Source organism: Porites lutea, chromosome 2 (genome assembly GCF_958299795.1).
Source record: "Porites lutea chromosome 2, jaPorLute2.1, whole genome shotgun sequence".
NCBI classification, from domain to species: Eukaryota; Metazoa; Cnidaria; class Anthozoa; order Scleractinia; family Poritidae; genus Porites; species Porites lutea.
Window position 1 is genome coordinate 23,550,588 of NC_133202.1, and position 19,371 is coordinate 23,569,958.

The window sequence follows — 19,371 nt, forward strand, 5'->3', positions numbered from 1 at the left end:
TATGATTAATTACATTCACAGCAGTGGTATTTATATCACACATTACCCGAATGTATGTGTTAGCCCAGCCTTTAGCAAAAGTTTGTAAGGCTATAGCCATTCCAAGTAGTTTATGTGGTATTGGGCTTCCACATAGGTCCAACTCCCCCCTGTAGATACCCTGTCATGTTCGGCTCCCCACCCTCAGAGGGAGGCATCTGTAGTAATTTGATGTTGGGGTTCCACATGTGATATCACATTGTGGGCAGTCATGACATTATCACGCCACGACTGCAATTCACACTTAGCTTTTGAAAGGGACATGTGAGCATCAAAATTTCTCTTTACCTGCTGTAAGGCTAAACATGTCTTTTTCCAAGTGTCTGTAGAACAAGGGTCCGTGCATTACCCCAGGAAAACTAGCCACTATCCTGCCAATTGCACTTACTACTTCCCTTATAGATAAGGTGGTAGCTCGGCAAAACGCAATACAAACAGTTTTGAGGCCCAAAGCCTTCTCCGTAGTAAGTTGAATTGTAGTAGATAATGAACTAATGATAGATCCCAGAATAACAAGCTCCCGAGAGGAAATGAAACTGGATTTCTCAGGGTGGACAACCAGACCCACCTTATCAAGTAATACTGTGGTGTCTATAACATTTTTGACACACGTACAATCGTCATAAGTCCGACCTTGTAAATAAAGGTCATCCAGGTGTGCATAGATGTATGCCCTTGTTTGGGTAAAGTGGCTAAGACGGGTTTCAAAATTTTAGTGAACTGGTAGGGGCGCACGACAACCCGTTGGGAAGACAAGTGAATTCATAAAATTGATCTTCCCATTTAAAACGCAAATACTTTCGATCCTCACTTTTAACAGGGATGGAATAGTAAGCATCCTTCATATCTATTGATGCCATGAAACAATTGGGTGTTACCAACTTAATTATGGTTTGAAGAGAGTCCATCTTAAAATGATGATGCATCACAAACTCATTAAAACGTTTGAGGTTAAGTATGAGCCTAAAAGTTCCATCTTTCTTGGGAAACAAGAAAATTCCTGATAAAATCTGACCCGGAGAGTATTTCACTTTCATGATAACCCCTTTTTGGATCAATTTTTTTATTTCCTGTTGAACAACAGAATATTCGTGCTCATTAAAAGCGTGACCCGGAAGCCTGTGTTGATTAGGGTTGGCAGACAACTCAATACTGGCTCCCAAAACATCAGACAAAATTACACGATCATTAGTAAGATCTTTCCATGCTGCAAAATGAGCAGCGACTCGCCCCGCCTTAAAGTTGTGGCAACAGTCATGTAAATAACTTAAAAGGCGGGGCAGACATGTAGGAAAATCACTTACCGAATCTCTTATTGCTAATAGTTGGTCAATTATTTCTTTTCGTTGATCTGAGGCTTTTCTCTCCGTGGGATCTGTGTTGACCTTTCCATAAAAAATCTCTTTTAGGCCTTTTATTATAACGCTCCTGGTGGCCAGAACGGTGGTTCCCAGTATAGGGGCGTCGCTGTGAAGAGTGACCCACAGAGAGGCTAATTTTGCTAGATTCCCTAGCATCCCGCAGTTGTTTGACGAGCTCATCCCGAAGTATTGGCTAGTCAGGGGTACTTGAGCACTGCAGATGGTAGAGTATTTCTGCTTTAAAACAAGCCTGATCTGTTCTCTTCGAAACTGAGCCAACTGGGTGTTGACATTGCCCAAAAAGGCAACAATATCAACAGACTGCGTGATCAAATTGGAATTCGTTGAACCAGAAGCATTTTGCAACAAAACATTAGTTGTCTGTAGGGTCGCAACAGTAACTTTACGCACTACATGTTGCATATTAAACATCTGGAGATCAACTTTCCTTTTATTAGGATTCAGTTGGTTCCATATTTCGGGGTTGACCTTTGTGGCTTTGATGTCTACACAATTTTCAGGTCGCTTATATTGGTCGAGCAAGTTTTTCAACTTGTCTGAAGAGAGTTTCTTCTCCCAACGCTGTGTGGCTATGCCTGCCAGTTGCTGCATGATTTTTTCGCTGGTGGCGTCATCATCCTCATTAGCAATATCTTGGAAGATCTTAGCCTCCGGGACGGGAGTTTCCCGCGCTTGGCTGGTGGCCGATGATGACTGCTCGGTGAGCAGTTTTAGATCTTCATCATCGAGGTCATCCTGCGCATGAAGGCTTCAATCGTCATCCGATGGAGTATTTTCTCGTGCTACTTTAGAATTTGAGCTGCGAGGGTGATGTTCATGTTCTGACTCGGACTCATCAGTGTCGGATGGAGGATCGGCCGATCTTTTCGACCTTTTCCGGCCGCTTGGCCTGCGATCGTCGCAAAACGTGGCTATAAGGCCGGCCATCTGGCCCATTGTTTGATCAATGTTGTTTAAAGAATTTAAAATGTGTTTGTTCGTATCCATATCCACCGTATAAGCTGTTCTCGTCCCATCGGTGGGGACAACCGCATGGTTTGGAAAGGATTCGCCTTCAGCACTCATTTCCAACTGGGAAAACCAAGAACTATAGAACAAAACGAATAAATACAGAAAAGGGACGACCTCTACCTTCTTTGTTGCCCGCAAGAAGCAAGGAAAACGAACTATGTTGAAGATTTGCAAATAAAAAGGCAGGAAAACACTCACGAATGACAAACTAGACTAGCTAAACGCTCAGCACTGACTAGCAATGCGCATGTGCATCTCATGTGAGTTCGTAGTGAGGTAGACTGATGACAAGTTAGAATCTACACTCAGTATTCACACACAAACCTGTGCGTACTAGGGAGTCTGTTTTTAGTCACACGTTCATGCCTTCTAATGCAATTCAAGTTGTTCATAAATGTAAAGCAAATGATCGAGACATCCACAGTCTTTACTTACACGATATTTTGCCTTAGCCCTCCATAGGATCATTGTCAACTGTCACATAACATGATACACTGTAAAAGCTGACCAGTTATAGTGACCCAAAAAAATATTTTTCAACCCATACAAATTTGTTATAATAACCATTTTTTGTGGTTGTGGTGAACCAGTTTTTTGGGGTTCTGGTGATGAATCTGTTGTAACCCATTTAAAATAGTCAAGAGATGGTATAGCCTGCGACTGGCAGAAGTTTCTTCTCGCTCATCGTAGATGAGGGACGTTTCGCGAGGAGGAACGTCTGCCACTCAGCGACAGAAATTCCATACTGATGACGCAAAATCTGTCCAGAATCCGGACAGAAGAGCTAATTGGTCGACAGAGTAGTTACATTGTTTTAGCTATTGTTTACGAATGACAGACAAAAGACAAAAGGCCGCAGAGGTCAAATGTAAACGCGATGAATCTCTAACAAAACAGTCAATATTTGTGGAATATAGTCTTCTCTAGAAACATGTAAGTTTTGCTGGCGCTCATTCGCAGGTGAACACAACACTTCACCAAAATCGACCAGGAGAAACATAAAAATGAACAAATTTGCATTTGGAACCCCATGACTACCGGATTTAGCTTTTACCATTGCACGTGGGTTAAAAAAAAAGGTTGTTTTAACTGATACTAATGAATCACATTAACCCCACAATAATAATCTTAAGGAACATTTTTAATGGTTATCTTAACCTTTCTCTACAAACAACAACATAGTTGACAACTTCAGAACAAGGGTTATCATACAACACTGCAAGTAAAAATGCCTATGTTTCTTTATACAAGTGTTTAAAGCAGGGCAGGAAATGACTGGATACTCAGCCCTGCGTCTTTAAACTATAGCATTACATTGGAATACTGCATGTCTCTCACAAGACTGCAAAACAAGGCATAGTTGTAATGCAGAAACATCCTTAAGGTGAACAATTCAAGTAACTCCAAAATCACTAATGATACAGTTAACAGTACTTTGATTAAATTAACCTCTTAAGGAAAGTGAATTTTTCTGCAGAAAATGCTTTGTCGAATAAACATAGGGAATTCAGACTTTTAGGGTGAACTCTTTGCCCACTGTAACTTAGGGCGCTTTCCATTTGTCAGAACTGGTCTTCCGAACCATGCCGTACTAGTCAGATTGAAAATGAAATAGGCTTTTTCAAAGAGTTTTTGTTGAACACGTTCTCCTTTCTTAAATATCATTTAGGATTTGACTGATCTGGCTGGAGAGTTTTGTTTGAAAGTGAAATTATCATTGCGACGGGAATGGTCTGGCCGGTCAGTTCTGACAAATGGAAAGCGCCCTTAGACAAAACATTTTCTGCAGACAATAGATAAGTCGCACATGTATGACTAAAGCGAAGCATATGCTCTTTCAGAGCCCTTCATTTTCCTACAAACTATGTTTATCTAACAGTAAAAAAAGTTTTTCTATCCAAGCAGTGACCCGTTGAGGATAACTCATAATCAGGACTTGTCTTGCCTCATTCAAAGAGTTGATTTATTCTCTCAGTCATTCAAATGTGGTGATATTTCTGAAATAAACGAAAACGTTTCTTTTATAACTTCATTGGAAAATTCCAGGAGGGGGGTGAGGTTAATTTCTTTTTAGAGTCTGATGGGGATGTGCTGCTTGATGGGGTCGCATTTTCACGACTAGATCGACTATAATGGGGTCGCATTTTCAATAGAGGTACTAGAATGGGGTCGCACATTTTCGGATTTTTTGCGTGAGAAAGTTCGTTGGTTTGTACTGTAGGTGAAAAAGTAAAATAAAATTCATTAAATTTAAAACTGACAGTGTCAGTTCATTTTAGGATCACCTGATTGATAAGGTGGTTACATAGAAAGTGACTAAGTTTTGATCGCGAAAATACCATTTGCCCAAAAGTGACTAAAACCCCATTCACACCGAAGCTTAAATATGTTTTAAAGCCGTTTAACTGAACACAATTTGAATTTTCTTTCCTTCATAAAAGCTGCTAACTAACTTAATTGATTGCACATTAGTGCAATTTACAAAACATGTTAAATTCAATTTGAATCCTGTGTGAAACCCTGTGTTCCAGTTTTCGATGTCTAGTTTCCATTTGTTAAAACTTGGTTGAATTAAACATGTTTAGTTGGTGTGATGAGGCATAAGTGGCCTATATAATGGGGTAGGGGCTAGGCCAGCGGCACATACCCAGCAATATTAACCCAAGTACCCACCCCGGAGGAAAATTACGTTCTGTTCATCAATACGCATGTGATTTAAGTTAACGTGAGGAACACAATCGCACGCGTGTACGTGGTCATCGTGAGGAACGCGCGACTTAAAGGTAAATTATAAAAAAATACTTTTGCAATAGCGCTCCCATTTTGACTTTTAAAGGTCTTATCCGGGCGAAATATAAAATGTTTCTATTCGCAGCAATGAACCAAGAGCACTGCATTCAGCTGGACGCAAGGCGGTTAAAGTGAAAAAACTGGACTATGAGAGCCAAATTTGGCTTTGATTTTGAGATTCCAAGTCTCTCATTGGCTAGCTGAGTAGATTAACGTAGGGGTGTTAAGTAACGTACCACAGTTGAAAGGAAACAATGCAACAATTTCTAAACTCTGATACCAGATTCTTTTGGTTTCGTTTATCAATATTTTAACTGCCGGGAAAAGTTATTTTGGCTATTCAATGTTCTCCCTATAATAAATGCTGATTATTTGTTCTTCTTTAAGGGTAAGGAAAAGTCTGTGCCGTTGAAGGTTGGGTGCAAAACTTTTAGTTGTTGTATATTCATACCGGCCATTTGTGTAACCATTTCCTTCTGTGGTTTTCAGTTTATCTTTACTCCTCCGAAAAGCTATTTTGACCGTTCAGTGATTTAACTTACTTCATAGCTCTATAAATAACAGATCGTTATTGGTTAGTCATGACCAATAACTAATGGTTACGGATTTTAACCAATTGTTTTGAGGTTAGATGCACACTTTTACCATTTGTTTAACCATTTGATTACGTTCATTTTGACTGTCATGAAAAGTTATTTTGACCAGTCAATGTTTTAACTGAATTATAACCGTCACTACAACTGCTGATCATTGGTGAAACTGACCCATAGCGACCTTTAGCAATGAAGACGAGAACGAGGACGAGGACTGGTATGACCGATTAGGGCCTGGAACGAAAAACGTCGTCTACGGCGGTATTTCGGCGGGAAACAAAAACATTTAGCAAACCGGTTACGGTACGTGAACGAGTCCCTTCCTACAGTGAAAGTCACCAGGGAAAATGTCTTTCAAAGAATTGCGTGACCTCCTTATACTTCTCTACGGCGATGAAATTATTTCCGATGAAGAGTTTTTGCCACTTTACGATAGTTTCATCTCAAAGAATCCAGATTTTCCCCACGAAAACTATCAACGGTTTGATTTGGATTCTATGAACTCCGCGGAGTGCAAATCAGAGTTTCTTGTCGAGAAACGCGATCTCCCTCGCCTTGTTGCATCCCTCCAACTACCACCGGTGTTTAAATACGAGAAGAGAAGTATTTGCGACGACATGGAAGGGCTATACATACTCCTCAAACGAGTTGCCTACCCATGCAGACTCAGTGGTCTGATTCCGCGATTTGTCCGTCCGGTTTCTGTAATAAGCCTGATCTCCAATGATGTCATCGACTATATTTACGTTCATGGGCACCGTATAACACAATGGAATCGAGATCTTCTGAATCCTGGGGCTTTGCAGCGTTCTGCAGAAGCTATATCAGGAAAAGGAGAGCCCTTGACAACTGTTTCGGTTTTGTAGATTGAACAGTACGACCAATTTCAACATCAAATGAGCGTGAGAGAATTGTGTACAATGGCCACAAGAGGGTCCAAGCGTTAAAATTCCAATCCTAGTCCCTACCAAATGGACTTATCGGCAACCTATTTGGACCAGTTGGTGAGTTTGCAATAAAACGTTAGTGTTTTAAACTTAAAAAACCTCCTCCCCCACCCCCCCGAAAAAAAATTCTCTTCTCATGTTTGATTTTAATTTCGTTTCTAGAGGGGCGTAAACACGACGCAGGGATGTTAAACGATTCTGGACCACTGCGGAACCTTCAATAATATGCCCATGATCCAGCAACTCAAGATATGTGCATTTATGGAGATTTGGCCTACCCTCTCCGAGTACATCTCCAAACACCGTCCCGTCGTGTCCCACTTACACCCCTCATGTAGGATTACAACGAGGCTATGAGCGCTTTACGGATTTCTGTAGAATTGTTACTCGGTGAAGTCATTAATTCTTTTAAATTTCTCGATTATAAAAAGAATTTGAAGATAGGCCTTAGTAGCGTCGGTAAAATGTCTGTTGTCTGCGCACTTCTCCGTAACGCCATTACATGCCTTTATGGTAATAACACCAGTGATTATTCTGGTATTGAACCCCCTTCCCTGGAACAATACTTTCAATGAGTCTAGTCTAGCTGTACTGATTTTGATGATGTATTTTCTCCTTCCTGGATAATATTCACTGTAATGGGATGTAAAATATAGACTATAGGAAAGAAGGAATTATACTTTAAAAAAGCACCTTCAATGTACAGGAAGAAAATAAAAGAAAACGACACACATGCAAGTTTTGATTTATGTGGTTGCTATGGAAATGAAAATGTCACATAAACATGATAATGGCTCAAACGAACAATTCCAGATCGATTTGGTGCCTATAGATCAATCCATCAAAAATTTAACAGATTCATTCAAAGACCCCCCCCCCCCCCCGTCCCCTTTATAGCCCCAGGCTTAAAAGGAATATATAAATATTTCCAGAGCCGGACACTTAGTAATAAGATGTTAATGTTTCAAAAGAGTACTGAAAAGGGTATGTGTATTTTATTCTTATTTCAATGTTTTGCTCAACCTATGCTTAAATGTAAGAAAATGGAGCACATCCTAACGCTAACGTTCTAAAATTTCAAAGACAGCTTAATTTAACCCTTTCACTCCCAGTGTCTAAACATCAATGTACTACTTTCTTTCTCACGACGATGTTTAAGACCATGTTTTTAATTACTATGCCACCTATCTAGCAGCAATGACTCTTATGTGATGTTACTGCAAAGGTTTGCAGCATTTTATCAGCCATGTGATAGTTAATTTGAAGTTTTAATTCATAACTTCTATATCCTTGTGAGTGAAAGGGTTTACTTAAGTTATCTTAGCTTCAACTATGTATCTTTGATCACTGTAAACACTGCATTAAGAAAATTCATTTCTCCAGAGTTGTAAACAACCCATCAACCTTTGAAGTCGAGGTGAAGAAAAACTAATCACCAAGCTGGACAGGCAAAGTCACCAGAAAAAAAAAAAAAAAAAAGAGACAAAATTATAGTTGGAAAATAATCAGTTAAAAATTATGATAACAACAACATCGCTCTAAAGCGCTGAAAGAGCCAAAGGTTGACACTTTGATTTTCAACTTTTGTTTTGCCTTTGCCAGCTCTTATGAGGATTTGGGCATTACTTTTTCCAGTAAACTCATTAACATTTGACTCTGTTGTTGTTGTTGCTGCTGCTGCTGCTGCAGGAAAAGTATTTGAAAGTTCTCTAGCTGCTGTTCCTGCCTCTGCTGCTGTTCAGCCATCATCTTCATTACATATTGGTACTGTTGCTGGTTCTGCCTCTGCTGATCTATCTGCATTTGATGCTGAGCTGCTTTATTTTCTTGCTCTTTCTTCTTCAATTTCATTTCTTCCTTCCGTAATTCCTTCTCATCCTCAAATTTTTCTTTTAGAATTTGCACAGCTTCAGTGGTACTTCTTCTGCTTTTTGGTTTGATATCTTCATCACATGAATCAGCATTCCTCTCTTTTGTTTGGCCCAAGCGCTCCAAGGCCTTCAAACTACTTTCTTCGGCTGACGCCTTGTGGTTTTCATTCTTCTTGGTAAGAGTGTTCGTGTTTTCTTTCCTTTCTAAATCAGCTGCCTGTTCTTTTTCTATGATTTCAGACAATGCCATCTCCAATTCTGTTTCCTCGTTACATTTCATGCCAGAACCCTGCTCTTCGTTTCTCACCTTTTCTTTGTACTTCCTCAGCAAAAGAGTGAGCCTGTCCCTAACAGACCGCGTTCTTAAGAGCGAATGTCTGTAAAAATCGAGCAACCGGCGGCCACGGTCAAAAATTAAATGTCGCTCATATCTTGTCCATACATACTTATTAGTCAGTAACTAAACGTGGTGTAGTTTGTTTTTCAAAAGGCCGCTTGGATTTGGAGAAAATCGACAAAATCAATTTTCGTGGTCGGCGACTTGAAAACAACCAAAATTTGACGCAGAATGAGGCGGTCTCAAAACTTCACTCGAACGCAAATAAGGAAGAAAGCGCGGTAAAATATTCCCCGATAAATCAATTTATAAAGAGTTTTAGCCCGAGTGTGGCGGTTAATTCTTATCTTAACGATAATGTGGAAGGTAAACAATTTTATTTTAGTTTTGGTTCTTTTTCAACTCAACGAAGTTTAAATTTAGACCTAAAGTTGCGATTTAATTTTTAGGCATGTGCTACACCTTGGTTTTTCCTGAAACTCAAGCTATAAGTTAGCTAAACATTGTACTAAAACATATGTAAGAACTGGCTTGGGTAATTTAATTTGCGCTTCAGACGAACCTTCTGAACTTGACCAAATTTTGAATGAAATATGACACATTTGCATAATTCACCAATGGCTTGCTGTTGCCGAAAGGGATCATTGGCATTTCTTGAGAAGAAACCTGATGTATCTTTATATTACGATAGTTAATTTGCAAACATGCAATAGAAATTAACTTACCTTTATAGTTTTGGGCACTTGTTTTACTTTTTCTACTCTCGAGCTCCAAAATTCTGCTGGCGCTAAGGCATTTTGTAATTTGACCTCTAACGAGAGGTCATTGGAGATGGGCCAGGTTATTAAAATGTCACTCAAACCGAATGAGCGTTATGATCTAAATTCTTCAGGTGGTTGAACAAAATATTTCACGAGAAAAATATGTTTTCACGACATTTTCGGCGATTTGAAAGATGTTCTTACCACTTAATAGAATCAGTTACAACATACAGGGAGGAAGTGTGAGAAGAAAAGGAGTGGTGTTGCGTGACAACGAACACCATCCTTCGAACAGAAAACAAAATTGTTTATACACTTCTTTGATGTTTCCAAAGTTATTTGTTCAATTATACAACAACTGGAAGGTTGCATAGTCTGGCTGCCAACAGTATTTCATTTAAAAGTGTAAAGTGGTGGTCAGTTTTGCGGACACCTGCGCGTGTGATAAAAGCAATGACTATTAAGGAATTTGGAAAACATCAAAATCATACACCCTGCCAGTACACACGAACACTGAGTAGGTTTTAAACTTTGGACAACCTGGATAAATGATCTCGGAAGCATTTTTTGTTTTGAGTGAAGAATCAATAAAAAAATCACGTTATTTCATATGTATATTTGGGGAAAGGGTGGCTCTGAATCTTACTTCGGTACTACTTAGTAAGACTCCGATGGAAAGGCCGTTGAGGGGATAGAAGAATCCGTCGAAAGGGTTAAGCTGTAACTCTTGCTCAAGGATGTTAGGTAAGCAATTCGCTCTAAACACTGTCTCCCCCTTTTCAAATGCTTGCACAGGCTAATAAAATAACCAGCATTAAAAACTTACATTAGCACACGCAACTAAGAAAATATTGCAAAGTAATTGGGGAAACGCTACCCAGGCAGGGCGTCCTTGTGGAGTGGTAGTTGACGTAGCGCTATTTTCAAGTCTACAAACCTCTCCTTAAGTGTGAAGACTTAAGGCATGAGTTTCAGTTTCTAGTATCGAATATATACAGTGAAAGAAACCTGGGGTCTAGAACGCTGACCTGTTCGTCTCTGATTCCTTTACCAAAAGATATGTCAAAGTATATCACAAAATTTCCTCCTTACAGCATGCTCGGCTACTCAAACAAGCTTTAAAATCTGACACTAAGAAGATATACCGCAGATACAGCAAGTTAAAAAACTGGAATGAAACGCGTTTACCAATGGCTTAGGCCCTGACGTCTTCAAATTCACGATAAAAGGACACTGTTAAGGCAAAAGCATTAAGTTTACTTTTCCAGTAAATTCTGTCTTGCGGCCTTTGGCAACAGACCACAGGGACCCGTTTCTGGAAAGTCCCGGTAACTTTTTGGGCCCGAAATCAAATATTCAAATCGAAATATAAAGAATAAGAGCGCTGCTCCTGGCTAGCAAACTACTCCATTTTGTTTCATTAACTGATAGTTTTGTCATGTTAGATGCAAAACTATTAAAACCTCGATCTTTAATGTAAACGGAGACAGCTTACCGGGCTCGTTAATTATCGGGACTTTCGAGAAACGGGTCCCTGGGGCCCGTTTGTCCAAAGTCCCTATAACTTTTCGGGCCCGATATCAAATATTTAAATCGATATAAAAGGAATGTGAGGAGCGCGGGTCCTGGCTAGCAAAATACTTCATTTTTTCATTAACTGATAGTTTTATCATGTTACATGCAAAACTATTGAAATTTCTATCTTGCATGTAAACAACACCAGCTTTAGGGGCCCGTTAATTATCGGGACTTTCGAGAATTGAACGGACCCAGAAGCGGATGCAGCCTTAATATCCGTTTCATTGATGACTGCCAGAGAAAGTTATGGTCGGAGACTTTCTTTTCAAGAGTTCTGATCATGAATTTCTGACGAGCCACCAAGTTTCAGTCTCAAGACTGGTACCAAAGCGCACACTCAGAAAATGGTAAATGACCGAGAGTAAAACTGAAAAAAAAGACTATGTGGGTAAAGAAAGTAGTGGTAGCGTTAGGCGATAGTTGACAGGGGCACCCAACGACAGTTTCCTCCTAAATACATTGAAAACCCTTTTAGGCTATCTAAATCACTAAGTTCTTTGCGACGCCATATAATTATAACAACTGTTCTGTCATCCACAGGGCAACTTGAGTAGTCTTTTCGATCGAAATTACAAGTTCTTGAATATTATTTTTTTGTGAATTTTGAAATTTTTTCTGATTCCCTCTCTATTACAAGTTTTGTATTCGAAAGTTTTAATTCCCTTTATATGGAGGAAACCTGTCTCGTGTAGGAGAGTCACCCGCCTAGCCGAGCGAAAAAAAAACATTGGCCCAACCGGCCTTCGCGCATGCTCTAATTGTCTCGCCTTTTACCGATACGGATCGGATTTGATCTAGACGGTCGGACCGAAATGTCTCCTTCCATTTGACAAAATTTTTTTCCCTAGGACCAATGATCTGTATCCTGCTTACAAGCACGATAACCAAACTCGCGGTGGCTTTGGTTTGGTCTTTGCAACTGGAATGTACCTTCCACTGGGCACGTGGTTTTTCCGAAATTTCAAACAGGAATTTTTTTATTCAATAGAAAGCGCGTAAAGTGCCTACGGAGAAACGTTGGCTCGGCTAGGAGGCTGACCCTACCATTACAAAAGGGCGACTGGACAAAGTGGGTCACCCTTCTAGCCGAGCAAACGTTTTGTAATTTAAACGGTCCGCTATGTTTTCAGTAAGGAAATGTGTGAAAAGTTGCCTCTTTCAGGGAAGCTTAGCCTGAGATCATGCCCTTTCCCTATTAAGGGAAGCTCGGATGGGCGGGTGACCCTTCTGCTCGAGACAAATTTTCTTCGTATAAGCGGGGCCTAAATTTTAATTCTTTACATTAATTTCAATTATTAATTATTATTATTATTATTATTATTAATTATTATTATTACTATTATTATTATTATTATTATTATTATTATTATTATTATTATTAATTTCAATACAGTGGAACCCCGTTGATGCGATCAGCGTTGGGCCATAAAATCCTGGTCGTGATACCGAGGTGGTCGCATTAAAGAGGTCTTCAAAATGATAAAATGACACGGAGATTTTCACGTCCGGGTGAAAGACTATGGGAGGTGAGCTGAGGCAAGAGGTGATCGTATAAACGGGGTAATCCCAAGGCGGGGTTCCTCTGTATATAAACAGACTGAAACAAGAGTTTGACGATCGAATAACCATGTTCAGATTAGAAAAATTTACGAAATCAGAAAGTTTACGAAAACTGTTATCCAAAAAAATGGAACTTGCATATATGAGAGGAAAGACAGCCGCCTGATAGGTAATAACGCGGTGAAATAGCTAGAGGTTGAAGCCTGAAGTCAATCAAAGGCACATACAAGGCAACGAGGGAAAGTTGACGTGAAAAACGATGTTTTTGGACTTACTTAGTATGGTATGGAAGCACACTTTAAGAAAACTTAGGAAAAAAAGAAAAAAAAAAACATGATTTGGATTGTTAGTAGCATAATATGCTACTTCTGGCAAGAACATTAAAAAAAGGCGTCGCTCGAATGGTTAGATTGGGAAGCCTGTGAATACTGTCACGCAACACTTTTGACCAGACTTTTATCACCAAAGAGGAATCGGCAGCCCGAAAGTTTCACTATCAAAATCGCACTTTTTGTGAGACCTAGAATTTTTAAATGGCAATGGATGTAAAAGTGTGACTGCGGAAAAGATAGGCCATGTTCTGTTTGAGGTTATTTTCACGCACCACGTTTCGTCGAGTTTTTGGATCTTCGGTTGATTAGCATGGGACAAGGCGCAATGCCAGTTGACAAGAACGGGAAAATGCATTTGAGGTAACAAAAATTATCGTTTCAGTTCAAATGTCTTTAATACAAGTGCGATTGTGAGTTAAGTTTCGTTTGGAGAGCCCAGCCATCGTGACTTGTCGAGCAACAACCAACCGACTTTCTTGAAAAGTCTCATATTTCAAGCAAAATTTATTCAACTTCAGAAGGTTCGGGTGAAGTACAAATTTAATTACCCAGGCCAATTCTTACATATGTTTTAGCACAATGTTTAAATAACAACTGGCTTGAGTTTCAGGCAAAACCAAGGTGTAGCACATGCCTAAAATATAAAACGCAACTTTCAGCCTAAATTTAAATTTCGTTTAGTCGAAAAAGAACCCAAACTAAAATAACATTGTTTATCTTCCAGATTATCGTTAAGATGAGAATTCATTACCAGACCAGAAGAAGAACCCTTTATAAATTGATTTATTGGGAAATATTTTACCCCGCTTTCTTCCTGTGTGCGTGCGAGCGAAATTTTGAGACCGCCTCATTTTGCCTCAAATTTTGGTTGTTTTCAAGTCGCCGACCACGAAAATTGATTTTGTCGATTTTCTCCAAATCCAAGCGGCCTTTTGAAAAACAAACTACACCACGTTTAGTGACTTACTTATGCCTATCTATGCACAAGATATGAGCGAAAATGATTTTTTGACTGTGGCCGCGAAATTTCGATTTTGCTCGATTTTTACAGACATTCGCTCTTAAAGTGAATTTGGGTACACTGAGCCCATTTAAGTTTTGTGCTGTTTCTCCCCAGAATTCTCCTCTCTCTCTACTTTGCTTTTGGTGCTTGAATGGTTCCATGACAAGAACTTCTCTGCATAGCATGAGATCGTGCTCTTCTGACCACTTCATGGAATAATTTCTGAATATAAAGTGCCAATAATTATATTTTTACAAGCAGTGTTAATACTGGTAAGCTTACAAACTTTTGATTCCATATTAATTGCCTAAAACGATTTCTGTGCTGCAGTAAAAATTATTTGTAAATAAACTTTTTTACCCGAGGTGAAAATCAGTACAGCGTAAAATATGACTGTAGAACGATTTCAAAAAATCTTCATGAGCAAAAATTGACGACTACAATAACTTGGCTTTAAGAGGGCTTTTATATCAGCAAAAAAGTGAGGTAAGTTTATCCAGATTTTAGCTAAGGTGGATTCGTACCGCAAATGTATTTACACGAATAGTTTAGACTTTCAAAGACGAACAAAACTTCATAAAAATCCTGACAGGATTGATTACAAAACTGTTATCTAATGCGGTTTAAATAATACAACTTATATTTATAAAATTGTTGAAACTTACCCTGATGTTCCTGCTGTATCCATCACTTCTTTGACCGAGTGCAGTTATACTAAGACTTAAATTTTTCCTGCAACATCGAAAAAATCAGGGTTTTTTACTTCAAAGCAGCAGGAATAACTTATGGCTTCTGTCTTATCTACTAAGAAAAACCTTGGGATTCAAGAAATTGCAGAATTACGTCAGGAAATATAAGAAAATAAGTCAAGCAATACTCACGTTCACCACGGGACGGCAGATGGCGCCAAATGGCGTCCTCAACGAGGTGTGGACGACGAGCTCGTGTTCGTTTGGGCATGCGTGGTAGCATCATGGTTCGTTTTCCAGCTTCCCATGGTTGACGTTCACGTGCTCGTCGTCACTGCTAAAGGTCCCCGATAACATAAAGGTTATGATTTTAACTAGTTTATTATAGGTTAAAATTACCTTTTGCAACTGGTTATGCCCTTTTAAAATAGTGATCATAACTGGTCAGTTTTTACAGTGTACGATGATGATCGATGATGATCACATCATCATGTTCGTCGTCGTCGTCGTCATTCTCGTTGTCATTACCTTTATGATAACGATTATCGTCATCGTCATCATCATCATCATCATCATCATCATCGTTCTTATTATTTGCTTCTTTTTTGGGCTCCTATCCGAATAAAGCTGCTTTTAAATTTCGTACTCACGATTCAATCCTCTTCTTTATTCAAGTTTTGATAATTATGACCACCGGCTATAAATTTAATTTTAAAGTAATTTTAGTTTCTGACCAACTCAGTTGTCAACTTCTCCACAGGGATACACAAAACATACAGAGCCTATTTTGAGATTCCCTGCTTCATCTTCGCACGGGATACTATAAGCTACTTGGTACTGCTGGCACTGCATTTGGCTTTAAGTGTTGAGTCGTCCCAACTGTCGTTTAGTGCACTAGAATGGGTAATTCTGGTTTTCTTCGCCGGTCGCTTTTTAACTGAAATAAAGCAAATTATCGATCTTGCGAGAAAACCATCGGAACACAGGATCACTGGACTATCACTTTGTAAAGCAAAGCTAAAAGGTTTTATATTCACCTATTCAAGGTATAAATAAATTCCTTGTTTTTTTTTTTATAATTTTATAATTATCACGGTAACACATGTCCAATAAATCTTCAATCATGTACTAATTTACATTTACATTTCCTTACAATTAGGTTTTGACATAAACAGGTAAAAACTAGCCAGGAAAACCCACGCTCTCTCTACTCGTTCGTGCAATTGCACCTGATAATGTGCCGTATCAGGGGCGTAACTTGAGATTTCGAAGGTGGGCGCACGGGAAGAAAAGTTAGTGCACTGAAGACGCTACAAACCAGTGGGATCTGGGGACAGAAAATGTTCAAATTTACAGACTCGGAAATGCTATTTTTGTAAGAGGGTTATTTGACGGGGATATCTCTCTAGCAAGAGGTTACCAGGACTCTAAACAAGGCCTAGATCCTTTTCTTCTTTTTATTGTCCGTCAGCAGAGTTTACCGCAAAATATTTTTACTAAACTAATACGAAAGAAAATGCAGTAGTTAGCTGTCTATTTTACCTATTTGAGTCTTTGGTAAGGTACAGTGCTTACGGAAGGGTAGAAGGTTAGAAGCAAAAGGCGAGAAGTCTACCCTTCAAACACCATTAGCTTTTTGTTACAACACTATCAATGTCAACGTTCTATGTGCAGAATTGCAAGAAAGAGTTTTCTGTCTCCAGCTTGAACTGCTTTAGTTTCGCTGGACGCACGTCTCAACCTAAATCAAATGCTAAAGGAAACATGCCGATATAATGCGAAGCATTTATCAGTCATTCTGATTTAACGACAAAAATGCCTTCAGGAAAGACAACAAAAAGATATGACTTTACTGTACGCACGGGTGAAGGTGCGTATATGGACGCCAAGCTCATGCTTTGTACATTGTAGGCATAAAGCTGACCTGGGTAATTCCTGTTTCAGGGGGTACAAGCGGGGAGAACTCCTCGTCTTATTTCGGCAGCTTTGAAGCCTCACCCATCTGGCGTGACCTGTAACAATAACATAAGATTTATTAACGCACTACCGCCTTTTCGAAATCATTAAGAGAATAAAGATAAAATATTTTAAGGTGTAAGATTCTCAGGCGTGAGGTGTGGATATAGATTATCTTTTGTTTGTTTTATTATGTGTGGTTTATTTTCACTTTTTTCTTTTTTTGGTTTTTATTGTAGGGATTGTTGGAATGTTTTCGATTTCCTTACCTTTGTTGTTTATATCTTTGCCATACTGCCATTGAGAATTGCCATATGGGTGGAATCGGAATCAGCAAACAACAACAGGATTCTAGCTATAGCTGGATATCTGTACGGCGTTAACACGATGTTTCTTACGTTAAGAGCTTTTGGATCGCTTTTAGAAACAACTAAAGGCGTTGGAACTGTACAGATCGCATTTTTTCACATCATCGGGGATGCAGTTGTGGTAGTGGTACATTTTCTAGCAATAACGATGGCCTTCGCCAGCACCATAACTAAAGTATTTGTGGCCGAGAAGACAATGGTTAGCAAAAACAACCTTGCAAAGCAACCGTGAGTTTTTTCCCCGACTCGTTTTTATTGCAGTATTAGTTAACGCACTGATTAAGAGTGAATACGTGCAAAAATCAACCAAAATCACCAAATCACAGCAGCTGCTCAAAAATTTAAATGTTCTCCTCTTTTGCATAGAGGTAAACTACATTTTAGTAAGGATAAGAACGCTATGTATTTTTTTCCTCGAAAGATTTCCTTTTATCTAAGTGGACCGAAGAAAGCCGTCTTAAGCCCAGGTGCCAATTTCGCGTGTCCAAAACAAGGTTGAAACAGGGTCTAGACCCGCGACGACCTGCGCATGGAAACAACCGTACTATTAGAAAAAAAAAAAAACAGTTCTCGTTGGAATATATCGTATAATTTTCGTTATACTATATCTGCGATTTTTTTAAAAATTAAAGAAATTCCAGCATTTAGGAAATCTTAAAGCGGTGATTTCCAGCATGTACCTTTGATCAGAATTTTGTAAGATTGAGTCAGAGTTATAATGCTATAGTCATAACGGAGCTCACTCGCGCCCGAAGCGCGCGCCAGGGGTGCACCATGGGTAAGTAGATTGATGCATCCTAGTTTCAAATGATCGCAGGCTCAAGTTTATTTTTTAAAATTAATATGAAATATGCTGTATTTATGTGTCGCACTATTCAAATTCTGATTTCAAACTGACCTCAGACGCGAACATTTAGCCAGCCATTACCCGTTACAGGCAGGGAAGACGGTTGCCTTTGACTTTTCTCATCATGTTCACGCGTTGGTCACGCACTACGTGCAGTTTTTATGCTCTGAATGGTTAAAATTTGGCAGGTGAGTTCATGCGAAAAATTTATTCAGCATCCTGAAACTTCTTAACTTTGGCGACTGAAGCTGACAGAGTTTTGTGTCAATTTGTGAGGCTTTCAACTGTCTTTTTCCACTGGATATACAAAATGAAATACAGACGGTTCTCCTTTTTGACAAGCGCCAAATTTGCAGTGCGAGCTGTTGAAAGTGCGAGTGGTGTTGACAAGTATCCTGGGTCTCTAAGCTTAAAGCTTAAGTTAATGTTTTAAGCCGGCTTCCAGGTGTTTGCTTTTATTTTCTCGGGGTGGGGGAGGGGGGAGGGGTTGATTTCTGTCTAAAATCACTTAGCCTTTCCCTTAAAAATCACATTGACCAACGTGCCCTAGAGTTAATTGATTTGTGGATTACAAGATTATTGTTTGATTTAAACTATAAATTTTTAATGGGAGCTTCGCTTTTAGCCCTGGCTAAATCTACATATTAGACAATCTTTCAGGTGAGATGAGATGGACAAGTGCTACAGTCTCACATTTCCCCATTGATTTAAAATTATCGTTTGACCAGGTCAATAGGCCTTTTGCAATAGTTGATCCCGTTTTCAACCAGTCCTTCTGTAAACACAAAAACAATTCCCTGGATATGTTGCCAGCAGTAACTGAAAGAACTTATTGAAATTAGTTTTTGAAATTAGTTAAGACTGTGTCCATGATAGGACCAGGCAGGCGTGGCACAAGCTATCTCTCCAATAACTCCCAAAGACAAAGTGAGTCTGATTTCCAACTATTCCCTTGGAAGTTAGACCACCCCCCCCCCGGATTTTTGTCCTTAATCATCAAAATTTCACGAAAAAAAGCATCAAAATTAGACACTGCTCCTGGTTACAAGATACAATGGATTTTAACCCTCTTCGACACAACTAAAACCGCCGGTTTCAAGTCATTTGGAGTGACAGCTGCCAATCAAGGGATGTCAGTACCCACCCATATAACCAAAGATTATGCAATAAGAGAAAATAGCTCAAGTTTAGATCAAAATATCTGAGAAATCCAACTTTCTTTTTTAAAACTGTTTGCACAATGATTTAGTCCCATCCATGATGTATAAAATGGGGAAGAAAATTTTTGGCATCTCACATTTCCTGGC

General features: G+C 39.2%; 1 protein-coding gene and 2 pseudogenes across 1 annotated transcript; 1 reads left to right on the plus strand and 2 right to left on the minus strand.

The window, feature by feature from the left end:
- Positions 1-1,368: 1,368 nt before the first annotated feature.
- LOC140925868 (uncharacterized) lies at positions 1,369-2,012 on the minus strand (annotated as a pseudogene).
- Positions 2,013-6,162: 4,150 nt separating this feature from the next.
- On the plus strand, positions 6,163-6,842 carry LOC140925869 (uncharacterized; annotated as a pseudogene).
- A 1,525-nt stretch (positions 6,843-8,367) lies between these two features.
- LOC140926762 (uncharacterized) lies at positions 8,368-14,419 on the minus strand. The gene is made up of 2 exons (XM_073376463.1): positions 14,268-14,419; positions 8,368-9,001 (listed from the first exon to the last, which is right to left on the minus strand). The coding sequence occupies exons 1-2, from the start codon at positions 14,414-14,416 to the stop codon at positions 8,368-8,370; spliced, it is 783 nt and encodes a 260-aa protein (XP_073232564.1). The 5' UTR covers positions 14,417-14,419.
- Positions 14,420-19,371: the final 4,952 nt, after the last annotated feature.

Bases quoted from the DNA above. Each gene is read 5' to 3' on its own strand.
- LOC140926762 (XM_073376463.1), bottom strand. From the start codon at position 14,416: ATGAAGTGGTCAGAAGAGCACGATCTCATGCTATGCAGAGAAGTTCTT. The intron at 9,002-14,267 runs TTTAAGAGCGAA...CAGACATTCGCT, and splicing joins CTCAGTGTACCCAAATTCAC to CTTAAGAACGCGGTCTGTTA.